This window comes from Peromyscus leucopus, chromosome X (genome assembly GCF_004664715.2).
Source record: "Peromyscus leucopus breed LL Stock chromosome X, UCI_PerLeu_2.1, whole genome shotgun sequence".
NCBI classification, from domain to species: domain Eukaryota; kingdom Metazoa; phylum Chordata; class Mammalia; order Rodentia; family Cricetidae; genus Peromyscus; species Peromyscus leucopus.
The window spans coordinates 34,148,390-34,163,729 of record NC_051083.1 but is presented as its reverse complement, the minus strand read 5'-3'; the positions used below and the strand labels follow the sequence as shown (position 1 = coordinate 34,163,729).

At 40.9% G+C, this 15,340-nt stretch overlaps 1 protein-coding gene across 10 annotated transcripts in view; it reads left to right on the top strand.

The window, feature by feature from the left end:
* Sh3kbp1 (SH3 domain containing kinase binding protein 1) overlaps positions 1-15,340 on the top strand; it is a 344,717-nt gene that overhangs the window by 199,369 nt on the left and 130,008 nt on the right. For 7 of the 10 annotated variants that reach the window (XM_028873246.2, XM_028873244.2, XM_028873247.2 and 4 more), the window contains one exon: positions 1,964-2,169. In XM_028873246.2, the coding sequence (XP_028729079.1) occupies positions 1,964-2,169 (206 nt within the window). Of the gene's footprint in view, positions 1-1,963; positions 2,170-13,802; positions 13,947-14,301; positions 14,521-15,340 lie in introns of those variants that run through there. The other 3 variants (XM_028873249.2, XM_028873250.2, XM_028873248.2) reach the window with 3 other exon arrangements.

The following is a 15,340-nucleotide window of genomic DNA, read 5'->3' as shown; positions in this document are numbered from 1 at the left end:
GGAGGAGGAGGAGGAGGAGAAGGAGGTGGTGGTGGAGGAGGAGGTGGTGGTGGTGGTGGTGGTGGTGGTGGTGGTGGTGGTGTGGTGGTGGTGGTGGTAGTGGATGAGGAGGAGGAGGAGGTGGTGGTGGTGGTGGTGGTAGATGAGGAGGAGGTGGTGGTGGTGATGGAGGTGTTGGAGGTGGTGATGGAGGTGGTGGTAGTGGTAAGTGTTGGTAGGTGATGTGGTTTCTTTACACTATTTCTTTATTTCACCCTCACTGGTTCTTTCCAAACATGAAAAGAATATGCAAGCCATTTATCACATAGAAAGAATCCATACAGCAAAATAAGAGCATGTAAAAGGGGAAATGACACAATATTTAGACTCCAAAATTATATCTCCAGCATGGGTATTCCCGGAAACAATGAACAGATAAACCCACAGATGGATAGCTAATCCAGGGGTCCTCCCTGTTTGTACACACCAATCTGGTCCTATGCCGTGCAGCTGGCCCCTCCTCATTACTTCCTCTGTTTCTGCTCCCAATTGCTGTGCTTTAGTTAATTCAAATGTGCACCAGCTATCTTCCTCCTCTCCCACCCTTTTGGCTTAGAAATACTGCTCTATGGAAAATGGCAGCAAGAAAGGAAACCATGGTTCTCACGCTTTGATTCTGAGAGCTGTTAGCAATCTATAATGACCTTTCTATATTCTATCTGTTTGCATTTAACAGTTTTTCCTTGCTCTGAGACTTCCTCGCTTAAATGAGCTCAACATTTTATGATATTCTGTGTGAATAATTATTTGGTGTATCATTCCTATGGACTGGTTAGCCACAGGAAGCTAATGTACAATTGGCCACTAACAAAAGAAATTTGATGGCATTCTTTCATCTCAATGGCATCGTTATGGTCAGGGGATACAGAATAAATGGTCAAAAGCTACCCTACAAATATAGAACCTTAGAGATATGGTTTAGAGACAGAACTTGAGTATTCCAAGAAGTATCCTTTAGATCCTTCCTTTTGCTGGCAAAATTGACATCCTGACCACCAAAGGAAGAATATATACCCAGAAATTCACAGACTCAAATAGGCTTTTCCTTTTAGAACACGAGTGTGGGCAGAGCCTAGGGACAAAGCATCTGGGGAGGTGAATGCTGATACTGTCTTGCTGATAACTGTCTTATACACCTCCCAATGTATGTCATGTTAGGTTAAAAGCAGAGTGTCATGTCCCCAGTGTTTTCTTTGGGAAAGGATTTAGCTCTGGGAAGATGGTGGTGTTAGAGGAAGGAGGCGGAGTCATAGGGTTGGGATTCTGGCCTCTGGGAAGGCAATTTTCTTTCTGTCTTTAACAAACACCATCATCTTGCTAGGAAACACTGTCGTGATGTCAAGTTCGGTTTTAATGCTTTCTTAGAGGAACATGCTTGCATGCACTTATTCCTTGTGAAGCCATCCAAAGAGATTTAAGTCTTTGGCAGTCATAATTTTGTGTGGTTTCATTGCTAATTTGTTTAAATCACTTTTAGCTTTACAGTTTCCCTTTAGGAAATGTTACTTTCATTGCTAATCACTAATTGACATGAATCAGAGAATGTAGAGGTACAGTATGTGGTACTTACTGAGTGGGAAGGCCAGGTATGGGCGGGGAGGCTTCGTATTACACAAGCCATGGGTAAACATTTTGGATCAGAACCAGGCTTCAGCTGAAGCATATGAAATGTCACATGTACAACTAGATCAGCATGAAATTAGAGTTTCTGAGAAGTTATTTTAATTCACTGCTTAAAATGAAAGTTTGGGGGTAGGAAGACCAAACAAAACTCAGAGGCAGCCTGAGTCAGCATCCTCAGCACTCTAAGTACAGAAGCCCAGTCACACTTTCAGAGATGGCTTCTGGGCCAGCTGTGAAGTTCTTGATTGTGGCCTCGGGCTGATTTCTGAGCTCTTTCTCTCCCCATCCTCACTGTTGGCAGGCTTAAGAGAGACCACAGGCTCCGAGAGTGATGGCGGTGACTCAAGCAGTACCAAGTCGGAAGGGGCCAACGGGACAGTGGCACCTGCAGCCATCCAGCCCAAGAAAGTCAAAGGAGTGGGCTTCGGAGACATTTTCAAAGACAAGCCAATTAAACTAAGACCGAGGTCAATTGAAGTAGAAAATGACTTCCTGCCGGTAGAAAAGGTAGGTTTGACAATTCCTGTTTGACTTCATTGCAATGCGGGATATTCCAAAGCAGGCTGGGGACTTTGGCTTCGGTGCCGTTTTTTGCTCACTGTGTGCCATCCCTCCTTAGATTCCCCTTCTCTGCAGGAATGGCTTCCATGCTGCTTACTTCTTACCATTCTTACGTTGGTCAGCTTCCTGTAACTAGAACAAAATACGACTTGGCTTGAGATAATTACCTTGAATCCATGGTGGAGCAAACTGGCTTACTGACTCATGAGTGGGATAGTGAAGAGGGGGTAGGCTCAGAATCCTATAATCTCCTTTAAGGGCACATGGCCAGTGACCTAGGACCTTCCACCAGGTCTCACATCTCAAAGTTTTACAACCTCCTGATGGTACTACCCTGGGCATCAGGTCCAACACACAGAACTTTGGAGGACTTTCCTGAGAATGTTTCTCAGGATGACTTTTCAAATGGTTCAATACTTCTCCATCTCCTTTCCAGAGAAGCTCCTCATACCTGGACCCAGCTAAATATATGACTCTGACAGCCTTCAGATACCCTAAAATCTCTTCCTAATGCTTTGTGCTCAAGTGTGTTGATTGTGTTTATGCAGCGGAGAAAAGCAATTGTGTGGATTGTTTTCTAAGAGTTAGGTAGAGACAATTTCAGACTGATGAAAGGAAGTCTCCTGTGTGTGCAGAGGAATGATGGAGACAGCTTGCATTCTGACTCCCTGGGTTGCTCCCATCAGGAAGCTAGCTGTTTTCTTCTGCTTCGGGTTCTGGGCTGGTGAGAAGCAGACAGCATGTTGCTGCTGAGTTCATGGTTGCTATGGCAACACACCCAGAGCCATAGCTCTGTGGCTACCGCTGACGTCTACTGTGGTACACTTCTGAGCATCATAGCCTTGCTTGGGAGTTGATAAATGCTGTGGAATTTTCCAAATTATAATAAGCTACACTCGTGCTGTGCTTAAGAAATGTTTGTTCATTTGATTTAGTGTTAAGTTTTTTTTTTTTTCTTTGACTCTTGTGCCAACAGGTTTGGGATAGGGTACTGGCAACACTTCTAATTCAGATCTACCATTGGCTTGTGGTTTTCATTTGTTCAGTGAGGTCACATTTTAAAGGGTGCATCAGCATCTGTAGCTGTAGAAACTGCACTATCCATCCAGCCACTAGCAACTTTCCGTAGTGCCAGTAAGCATTAGAAACAGCTTCTACAGGGTGGGGGGCATTTTGGACATTTAGTGCCTTAGAGAAAAGGCCTAGAGGGAGAAATTGGGGCATGCTTCACTTAAACTCGTCCTTTGTTGAAGTGTTGCAGAACCAGTATTGCTTTTTTAGTAATCAATATGTGATGTTGCCTGTGATCCCAAAACTATGTTGTTCGTGTCTGAACTTGTGATCACATTTTTGTTTCCCATGGCCACATTCAGATTCCATGAAGTAGCTACAAAAAAGTGAGTACCCATCTTGACAAGGAATGATGGATGGAGTTTTTCTCCATTTTATTGAAGTATTTGAAAAGAATGTGACCATTGACTCAATCAAGGTGACATGATGTGTATGTGTGTGACTTATTGCTATTATATTTATTTTAGGTGACAGTAATATATTTAGTTATTAATAGTGATATCAGTGTCAAACATAAAACCTTCTCTCTCTCTCTCTCTCTCTCTCTCTCTCTCTCTCTCTCTCTCTCTCTCTCTCTCTCTCTGTGTGTGTGTGTGTGTGTGTGTGTGTGTGTGTGTGTACATGTGGAGAAATCTGATATTGAAGTCAGGAATCTTAACTCTTTTCTCTCCACCGAATTCATTGAGTCAGAGTTTATCAGTCAAAACCAGAGCTTAAAGATATGGCAAACCTCACTAGCCAGCATGTTCTGCAGATCCCTGCATTCTGAGGCTGGAATTACAGGCAAGTGGCTAGCTACACCCATGCAATTTTTACAAGGGTTCTGGGGATCTGAAGCCCAGTCTTCTTGCTTGTGTGGCTTGTGCCTAAACTTCCCAAACATTTCCCTAGTCCCTGTTTATTAGTTCTTGAGATAAGATCTCACTGTGTGACCTTCGAACTCCTGGGCTTAAACAACGGCCCCAGCCCCCCAAGTGCTAAGGCTATAGATATGTGTACCATCTTACCAACTACTCCCAAGTTTATGTCTTAGCACATTTCTTTCAAGAATGACAGAGCTTTATGCTTGTCTGTTTATCATTTACACCTAGAGCTTCCAATTCCAATTTATCCAACCCTCGCAAACATTCTCCTTTGCCCACAACTTTCTCCATCTCCAATGAAGACAGTGCCATCTCTCTTTCCCTTTATTCCCTTGAGGTTGTGTCTGACTAATTGGTTATGAAACCCCATCACCTCTGCCTAACTATGCCTAGCATCTGTCTGTCTATATCTCAGCACCCTCATAGGGCTCTTAGTTTCTTCTCACTGTTGTGCACTGTGTACACGGCACATATTGGTGGAAGGTAGACTGTTTAAAAATGTATTAACATGGTGCTTTGGAGATTGCAGACCTCTGTAGAGTGAGGGGGCTGGGTGGAACAATAGAGCCGGTGCACTGTTGAAAATAAAGCAGTTGTGTAGTTAACTATTTCTCTGTGAAATAGTGTATTGGTGATAGTGACATTAAACAATAACTTTATTATTTACTGTAAAGGTATATGTGTGTATGTATGTGAGTGCACGTGCATATACCTGGTTCCTGATTTCTTGCAGAGTGAAACCATGCACTAGAAGTTCCCTTAATCCATTGTGAAGCCTTGGGAGCAAACATGAACTTCCCAGTTTGCTTGAGTGGCTACAGGCAACATTTCTAACATCTGAAATGATTGAAAACTATCTCTACTCTCTGTTGTTGGTGCAATGAGTAGTTGCATAGATTTATGGAGCCATTATGTTATTACACAATATGGCTGGAGAGCCGATGGGTGTGATACTGTTTTATTAATGTACAATCTGTTCTTTTCACTTTTGAAATGGTTTTGTATTCAATATTTATATTTAAAAAAGGAAGTTTCCCTTTAAAATGGGGCTTGCTTCTTTGATTTTGCAGAAGCAAATTGGATCTTGCACGACAGAATTTGGTATATGAAGCCAAGTATGTCTCCTACTTAGGGTGGGACAGTTGATCTTCTGACATGGCTGATTTGATAATTTGTATGAGGAAAGAAAGGATCTGACAAAGACCCACCTCTCTCTCTCTCTCTCTCTATATATATATATATATATATATATATGTGTGTGTGTGTGTGTGTGTGTGTGTGTGTGTGTATGGGTATGTGTACACATGGAAGCCAGAAGTCAACATTGGGTATCTCCCTCTATCTCTCTCCACTATATTTCTCCACGGCGTTTCCTCACTGAACCTAAAGCTCACTTGTTGGCCAGTTTGACTGCTCAATAAGCTACATGTATTTGTCTGTCTCTGCCCCCCACTGCTGGGGTTACAGATGTTTGCTACCATGTCTGAATTTTAAGTGGGTACTAGATATCCGAACTCAGGTTCTTATGCTTGCATGGCTGATATTTTACCAACTAAATCATCTCCCAAGTCCCTGTACATCTGTTTAATATATTAAACTCAAACCTAATGATTAGATTATATGTCAGGGGATGTACTAAATAATAGCCCTTTACCACCCCTGTAAAACAGAAATAGTAAAGCCAGGCTTGATGCTATATACCTTAATCCTAGCATTCAGAAGACTGAGGCAGGATAATTAAAAATTCAAGGCCAGCCTGATCTATTTAGCCAGTTCCAGTCATCCTGGACTGTATAGAGACCTTGTCCCAAAACAAGAAACTAATCAATCAACCAAAAAAACCAGTGAATGTTATTGTTTTTGCTTCTCCTATTAAGATATAAGGAGGGACCCCATATACACATTTTTAATACTACAAAATGGGTATACTTATGAACAATTTGTATAATGTATAGGAATATTTACAGATGAAATATTATAGAGGAGACAAGATTAGTGGTGAATTGATAATTTCTTTGTGTTTTGTGAAGCTGGATTTTATGTGGATCAGGCTGAGTTCAAATTTTTGTGTAGCCAAGGATGATCTTGAACTTGTGATCCTCCTGCCTTTGCCTTTCAAATGCTGGAATTGCAGGCATATGCCATGTAGCTCATGAGTTGGTAGTTGTTGACAGCAAGTGATATGCACATGGGAGTTTGGTATATGCTCCATTTTTGTGTATGTTCGAAATTCCTTTAGTAGAGATTACCGGAAAGGAAAGTTGTGGGGAAATGTTTCCATTTAAATTAAGCTTAGATATAAGTATAATCTATCAATAGGACCTGGAGACATGGCTCAGCAGTTTAGAGCACTTGTTGGTGAGTCCCTGAGATGATTGCTCTCCACTAACCACTTAGATAAAGGATGGCAGATGTTACATCGTTTGTAAATAAGTTGCAGATATTTGGCTGAGGCCCAGGACCTAACTTGATACGGCTTTTTATACAGAATGGTCCTTGCTTTTGGTTCCAACTTATTCCATGTTTGGGCTCTATAGTCAGGACTAGTCTTGGCTCCCCTAATCATTTTGGAGTCAGTCTTTTTAGCCAGGTTGGAAAAGATATTTTGAAGCATTATGGTTTGGCAGGTTGGAAGTATATAATGTTTCTTAGATTTCTGACATCTCTTTCTTGAAAGGATTTTGTATTTCTGTATTTTCTACTAGGCTTTATTTGTGGCAGTCTCTTTTTCAACTCCCATCAGGTTGAATCTCATTTATAGAATTACAGTCATTCAAATTAACACCTTTATGGTATCAACATTGAAGCATTTGTTTGTGGCAGAGAATTAAAATTTAAATTGTATGTAAATGGAAGTCATAAATCAATTGTTTCAATCAGCCGAATTGCAGTTAAGAGAATTTTAATATTTTCATTCATATCTCTGGTAGTCTTTTTATCCATTCTAGTAAAAATTCATTAAACTTTATAGTAGAATTAAACTATATAAGTACCAGGCGATACCTGCCTGTATTCCCAGCATACCAGAGGCAAAGGCAGGGCATCACTGCAAATTCAAGGCCAGCTTGGTCTGTATAATTTCTAGGCCATCCGGTGCTACACAGCAAGATCCTATCTCAAACAACCAAACAAAATAATGACCTTTGTTGTGAATGTGAGATTTGAGGCCAAGAAGATGGCTCAGCAGGCACAGGTCCCTGCCATTAAGCCTAGTGACTTGACTTTGATCCTCAGGAAGAGAAAACTCTGTCCTTCCAGCTGTCCCTTGACCTCAATACAATGCGCTATGGCATTTGCATCTCTCTCTCTCTCTCTCTCTCTCTCTCTCTCTCTCTCTCTCTCTCTCTCTCACTTACACATATACCCCTCTCAGTCTCTCTCTCCCTCTAAATATAAATTTAGAAATAAAAGTCTTAGTTACTTTTCTATTGCTGTGATAAGATATCACAACCAAGTCAACTTATAGAAGAAAGAGTTTGTTTGGGGCTTAAAGTTTAGAGGACAGATCCATGACTATCATGGTGGGGAACATGACAGCAGTCAGGCAGGCATGGTCTAAAATAGTAGCTGAGAGCTTACAACTTGATCATCAAGCAGGAGGCAGAGAGCACTAACTAAAAATGGTGTGGTCTTTTGAAACCTCAAAGCCTATCCCCAGTGACATATTCCCCTTTAACAAGGCCACACCTCTCCTAATCCTTCCCAAATAGTTCCACAAACTGGGAACTAAGTATTCAAACATATGAGCCTATAAGGACCCTTTTCATTCAAACCACCATAGTCTCCAATCCTTTGAAGAGAAACAAGCTCTGGTGAGCCCCAGGAGCTACTATATTCTTGGACTAATAAAACACAACTGGATAACATTTAAAAAATCATCTAAGACTTAACCTATTGGATATTCCTTATTTGGATGGAAAGATAAGGTTATATGACATCTTTAGGGTAATTGGAAACTCCATGGCTTTCATTGAGCAGATCGCACTAGGATGCACACTGGTTGAATAAAGCATATGGGGTTCTCAGACCAGTTTATTTACTCCCATTGTATCCATATTTCCTTGTCTAGGAAAAGTGGGGAAGGGGTTGGTAGGGACTCGGAAACAGTATTACAGGGTTATTTTTAAATTATTTTTTTAATTGTGTGTGTGTTTGTGTGTGTGTGTGCATACACTCTCGTGAGCCATGTGCCCCATGTGAGGGTGGGTGCCCGTGGAAGTCAGGAGAGAGCACCAGACCCCCTGGAGCTGGAGTTACAGGTGGTGGTCAGCTGCCTGACAGGTGCTAGGCATAAAACTCTGGTCCTCTGGAAGAGCAGAATGTGCTCTTAAGTACCGAGCCATCTCTCTACCCCCAGGGGTTACTTTATGACACATTGGATGCTTTCTTCTGTTTTATGTATGTTTGACATTCTCTTTGTGGAACACTCAGCCTAGTGTGTTTTCTAAGAAATATTTAACTGCAGCCAGATCATCACCAAGATTTATATTCTCAGAAGCTCTTGCAACTGTGTTTCTAAGGACTGTGGATAGAGCTCAGTTGGCAGAGTGCTTACCCAGCATGCAGAAAGCCTAGAGTTTGTTCCTCAGCACTGCATAAGCAAGGTGTAATCTTGTAGGGTTATTCAGGAGGTAGAGGCGGGAGGATACGCAGTTCAAGATCATGCTCAGCTATGTAGTGAGTTTGAAGCCAGCCTGAGGCTGTGTGAAATAGCACCTCAAAACACACACACACACACACACACACACACACACACACACACACACACACTGTGTGTGTGTGTGTGTGTGTTTTTAGGAGTACTGATAGGTATTAAACAGTCTGGCCAGATAGACTAGGTTCAAATCCCAACTGTGCCTCCTTTTAGGACAATTTAGTCATACAGTGCTTTTATGTTCCTCATCTTTAAAATTAGAATAACAAGATGATCTGTCACTTAGGGGTGTTGTGAGGATTAAGTAATATGTACAATGATTAGAAAAGTGCTTGTCACATAATAATCGCTTGGTTAAGGTTCTTTTTTACTAGAAAGGAGCTGTTATAAATAGCAATACCTTTTCTAGCACCATTGCTTTGAGAGAGGGGGGAGAAGAGAGAGTGTTCATGTAGTGTGTAAATGTGTATGTCAGAGGTTGATGTCAGGTATCTTCCTCAGTCATTCTCCGCCTTTTTTATTTTAAGGCATTCTCACTGTGTCGCTCTGGCTGTTTGGAACTCACTCTGTACACCAGGCTGGCCTCCAACTCAGAGATCTGGCTGCCTCTGCCTCCTGAGTGCTGGGATTAAAGGCGTGCACTTCCTTGTCTGGCCTTCACCTTAGTTACAGGGATCCCCCTGCCTCTACCTCCCCTGCACCAAGACTATAGGTTCGCCTGCTGCGCCTGCTTTTACCTGAGTGCTAGGAATTCCTCATGTGTGCATGGCAAACACTTTGCCAACTGAGCCATCTCTCCAGCCCAAATTTCCTTAGCTTTTGATTATGGGAGATTTGAAACTCCAATCATAGACTTGCATTCTGCTATACTTGTGGTAACTGTTTGTTTCATATTACCAAGTCTGAAGTCAGCCACTAGAAAGTAAATGTCATAATTTGGGACCTTGTCTGCATTAGTCACTATTGTATTTACAATTCCTTGAAAAAAAATGTTAAAAGTACTATGTATCATTTGTCTTCAGTAAATGCTTGTGGACTAGATAAGTGAAGAGTGTGTTTTGTCTTAATACAGTTAAAATTATAAAGGAAAACTCATTGTGTTTGTGTTGTGCTTGTGGTCTAGCTGAAGATTGCCTTTTTCATTTATTCATTAATTGCCTCACTTACATTTAATGATGCATCCCAAATTCTTTGCATAGATCATCAGTGGCACTCTGAGATTTCTCTGTAAATGATGAATGGGTGGCAGTCCACATTGAAAGATTGGCTAGGTGGTATGTCTAGAACAGTGTGGTTCTCAGCCTATTGGTTATGACCCTTTGAGGGGGGTCACATATCAGACACCATGCATATCACATGTTTATATTACAATTCATGACAGTAACAAAATTACAGTTATGAAGCAGCAACAAAAATAATTTTATGGTTAGGGGTCAGCACAAAATGAGGAACTGTATTAAAGGATTGCAACATTAGGAACATTGAGAACCACTGGCCCAGATGCTATATTTACATATTAAATGCAGAATGGTTTTACTTATTTGTTTGCCTGGATGATTATTGATTTGGAGTGGGGTAGGTCTGATTTAGTTAATTGGAATTTAATACTTCTCTCCTAAGTCATGCCTTGGCTCAGTCATCATTTCTAGACTTTTCTAGACTGATACCATGGATTGTCCCCAAGCCTTTTATTTATGTTTTGTTTGAGACAGGGTATCATGGAGTCTAGGCTGATTTTTCAACCTACTATGTAGTTGGGGATGATGATGAACTCTTGATTCTCCTGTTTTTGTCTTCCAAGTTCTGGGATTATAGGCATATACTACTATGCCTGCATGGATTATCCATTGATCTGACAAACATGTGTGTATAAAGGTCCCTACAAGGCAAGGACAAGGACTAGCAGTTATGTCCATATTATCAGTGAGAATCATGAGGAAGTAAGTTTCCTGGGATGCTGAAAAGGAAGGAAGTATCTGGAGATATTTTCAAGGAACATGGATACTGAGCAGAGTGTTCAAAGATGATGGGAAGTCATGATCCTGGCAGTATGTGTATGGATAAAGAGAAAGTGTGATTACATTGAAGGGGCAAATAGGTAGACTGAATAGAGGGAAAGGACTGTCATGTGGTGATGGTGATAGGTAGCTGGAAGGGAAGTGGTACCTCTTTCCATAAGAGACTGCCAGTCTGCTCATAGGCTGCACCTTTTCTGGGTGGGCTGGCACGTTGGTGGAGGAGTTCAGCTGTGCAGCAGCATGATTTGCACTTTAGGGAGATAACTAGGGAGGTGCCTGGGAATGTGTTCTAGAGATTGAAGAGGAAGTAGCTGGGAGAGTTGCCAGCCCAGGGCTCTGTGGTTGGTGACTAATTGGCCAGGCACCAGGAACTTCTAGTAGCTCCTGGAAAGGGGCAGATGGGCCCACCTCATGAACACTCTTTAAGCCAGGCTGCCATTGCCTGGGTTGGCAGCAGAACTGATCGAAGAGCCAAATTTCCTTTCAAAGAAAATTGTTCTGTGTGTTTGGGGAATCAAAAAGCCAGGAGTCAGCATTCTGTTATCTTTGTTCATAGATGAACTAGCCATAGATAAATAAAGTCAGGAGGGCGTTGTTTAATTACATTTGCATTTGTATATACATGCACATAGTTGTGTATATGTATAAATATCACTTATGTGTTTCATTTATATATACATGGACATTCAACAAATTTATCTTTCCAATTTGTTCTTTTTTAAAAAACAAAAAAAAAAAAAAAAAAAAACAAAAATCAGGCTCTCATGTTGCCCAGGCCGGATTCAAACTTCCTATGTAGTCCAGGCTACCCTCCTGCTTAACCCTCTAAATGCTCACTATAGGTGTGTGGTCCTGTGTACACCTATCCTAATTAGTATTTATTTATTTAGATTTTTGGAGACAGGGTCTCATGTAGCCCAACAAGCCCTTGAATTTACTATGAAGCTGTAGATGCCCTTGAACTCCCCAGCTTCTTGTCTCTGTTTTCCAAGTAATGGGAGGGATTACCAGCCTGTGCCACCATGCTCAACGTTTAATTTGTTTCGGTTTTCTAATTAGTTTTTAAATTAGTTCTCCATTGTGGAATGGTTTTAGATTTATAGAGAGGTAGTAATACAGAATTTCTATGCACTCCATACCCAGCTTTCACTACTGTTAACAGCCCATGTTAATATGGGATCTGTTTCAATGCCTGAGCCAATGTCGATGTGTCCTTACAGATTAAAGCCCAAACTTTATTCATGTACCCTTAGTTTTTAGCCCTCTTTTTAATTCTAGGTTGTCATTCAGGATACCGCATCATATTTAGTCAACCCCGATTCCTTAGATTCCTCTTGTTTTGGTGACCTTGGTAATTACGAGTTTTGTAGAGTGTTCTGAAATTGGCATTTGTCTGAAGGGTTTCTATTGATGGAAGCTCATTCATGCTACATCATATACCAAGGGCTCATGCTCTCAAAATAACTTCCCCCTTTCACTGCTGACCTTGTTCACCTTCACTGAGGTGAGGGTAGGCAGGCTGGTCCCTGGGAAGTTTCATAGTTGCATTTTATTTTGTTTTGCTTTCCTTCCATATTAGACGGTTCTGGAAGAAGTCAGTCTGCGAAGCTGATACTTAGGGCCTGGGCATTTACGCTGCATTTCACTGAGGGAGGAGTGTGGAAAGAAACGAATTGAAATTCCTCTGGGTTGCTTTGTCTGTTCTCTCTCATCCTAATTAGGTTTTGATAAGGTGATTTCTTATCTGTGTTCTGCATTCCAAATGCTAATTCCTCAGCACTTGCGTCACACTGGTCATTTACACCTAGTGATATCTCCCACACTGCTTTTATGTATGTCATATATAAACAGATCTGTGTCATATTTACTCAGATTATACATTTCTTGAGAACTGAGGCAGCATCTCACTTAAAGCCACCTAGAGTTGGCCACAATGCAGGCAGTTAATAAGTATAGAATACATTATTTTTAAGTTAGATTAATTAAGAGACTTAAATATTAACCATGGTTCATTACTAAACAGGACATCAAAGTCTAAGAATATAAGAAACATGGCAAGAAGAAGATACTGCTGATTTGTGAAGTTGTCCTGAACTTGTAGTAGTAGCTAGTAATAATAGTGGCTTCCTGTGTACCAGATTCTTCTGTAAGCATGTAGTCTTCTGTATATCATTTAGTCACCTAGATAATCCTGTAGGTCTGTGCCATTATTACTACCCTTTCGTAGTTCTGAGTCAAACTCGGAACCTTGCACATACCAGGCAAGTGTTCTGTTGCTGAACTATATCCTCTGTTCCATTAGTCCCATTTTATAGATGAGAAAATCAAGGTGAACAAAGTTTAATTTGCTCAAGATTATATAGCTTGGGAATGACCTAACTGGAATTTTTATCTCATCTTGTGGCTCCAGAGTTTTGAACTCTTCACCAGTGGGCTCTAAAGTCATTAAAATGGTAATTCATGTGGTATCTCATTTAGGGGAAAACAAGATGTTTAAATATTTCATTCTAGTCTGTTGGGATATTTCTGATGACATGATGGCAGTCTTACCGTTTTTCCTAGGGGAAGCATATCCATAAAGTAAGTGCTGTTTCCCCTTTAGTTTTTTTTAATTTTTAGAGTAATTTTTGTATAATATGACTGATATTATTTCTATAAAAGTATCTGTACTTTTTATAACATATTTTATATATCCTCTACTACCCAGGCATGTAATCTGTTGAAAGATAGCTTTTTATTTTCCCTCTCACATTAAAAAAAAAAAAACCACAAGTGGTCACTGAGTCCTGCCAAATAAATACTCAGTGTGTTCCTTGTCCTAATGGTCACACCTTTGGGCACGGGAGGCAACCTACATTGCTGCCGAGATGTAGGTGAGGGAGGAGGACTTCTGGAGAAGCCACCCAAGCCATGAATCGGCCCTGGCTTCCTGAACCAGAAACAAATGCAAGCTTTGTTCTTCCCATTCCTCATTTGGTCCCAAGTATGACTCAGGATTCGGCTGGGTCCTCAGGCTCCGTGCCTTTGGCTGTTTGAAGGAAGTGGGAGGATTTCAGGGTAGTTCTGGGACCTTTACAAACTGAAGAGAGGAGGCTTGGCTGCATGATGGGAGAAGAGGTATTTCTTTCTCTTTTCTTTTAGAGAGGAACTAGATCCTTTTAATCGGTGTCTTATCTAGAGCATTCTATAGTAGGACTTGTTCTGTGTTTACACGGCTCTGTTAAAATGATGATGTCTGGGCCAGCTGGAATCCCACAGTGGAGGGGGCAGTCGCTGTTGGATGGATTCAGAAAGAACCTTTCAAATGTAAGGGTGATTTTCTAAAGTCAAATGTTGCACTGGAGCTATTTAGCTGTTTTTTTTTTTATTCCCCCCCCCATCCTACCCCACAGCTTTGGTCAATTTGGCCATTAATTTTTACAGATGTTTCCAATTTCTTTGTGCCTTGGTTTTCATGTGCTCATACTGCAGAGAGTAATTTAGATGGGCAGTTGGCACAAGCGGTAACTAACTGTTGCACCATGTCACAGAGATGTTTAGCAATTACAGATGTTTGTGCAGTCAACAAATCCAGCTTGCTTTTCAGGTTAGTTTAGGGAAGAAGAACATCGCCACAGAACAAGCCAGCTCTGGGGCATTTCACCTTTGGGGGTCCCAGACATTTGGAGTTTTCCTCGTGAATGGAGAAACTGTGAGTAGTGATTTTCGGGGGCCATTGCACTGCTTACTTTGGAGATAAAGATATTTGCCACTGTGGGGCTGAATGTTTATATTTGTGTTTATATTTGTGGATTGCTTGCTTTTCTAAAAGTTAGCCGGTAGAGAGTTGTCATATTTCTCTGAATCCCTAAGTTGGCCAGTAGAAGGTGGTCATGTTTCTCTGAGTCCTTCATTATTTGTCTACCTAAAAGCAGAAGTCTGTTATTTTCCAGACACAAAATAAAATTCCCTAAATAAACCACAGGATAAGAAAAGGCTTGTGATTACTGTGTGTCTTCCATAGCCCGGTGTCTCACTAAAAACAAGGAATTTAAGGAAAGAGGCAAAGTCTGTAAAATATGTCCCTTGATGTCTTTTTCTATTGGCTTTAACTTAAAACTTTTTTGAAACTTTTTTTAAAGGGAAAATAGTGTGGCAAGAATGAAGCTGGTGGTTTCAGCACATTATTTAAGAATAAGAGAATTTCTTGATAGTTTTTTTAATAGCATCTGTTGCTTACTTAGGAAGACAGAGGCAGACATTTGAGGGAGCTCCATGTGTTGAATAAAATAAAGTTCATTTGCAGTAGCTTGGGAGCAACCCCTAGGGAAAGAGATCTGACATTTGCTGGTCCTCTAGATGTAATTTTTCTGAGCTGATTCATTGTTAATTAATTTTTTAGATCAGAATACAAAGTAATGGGTTTCTTCTTGGTATCTTCATACATTTGTGTCATTATGCTTTGTTCTTGTTGGTCCCTCTCCACCATTGTCCTCTTCTGTTCCTGTCCTTCCATACCTTCTAACTTGTGA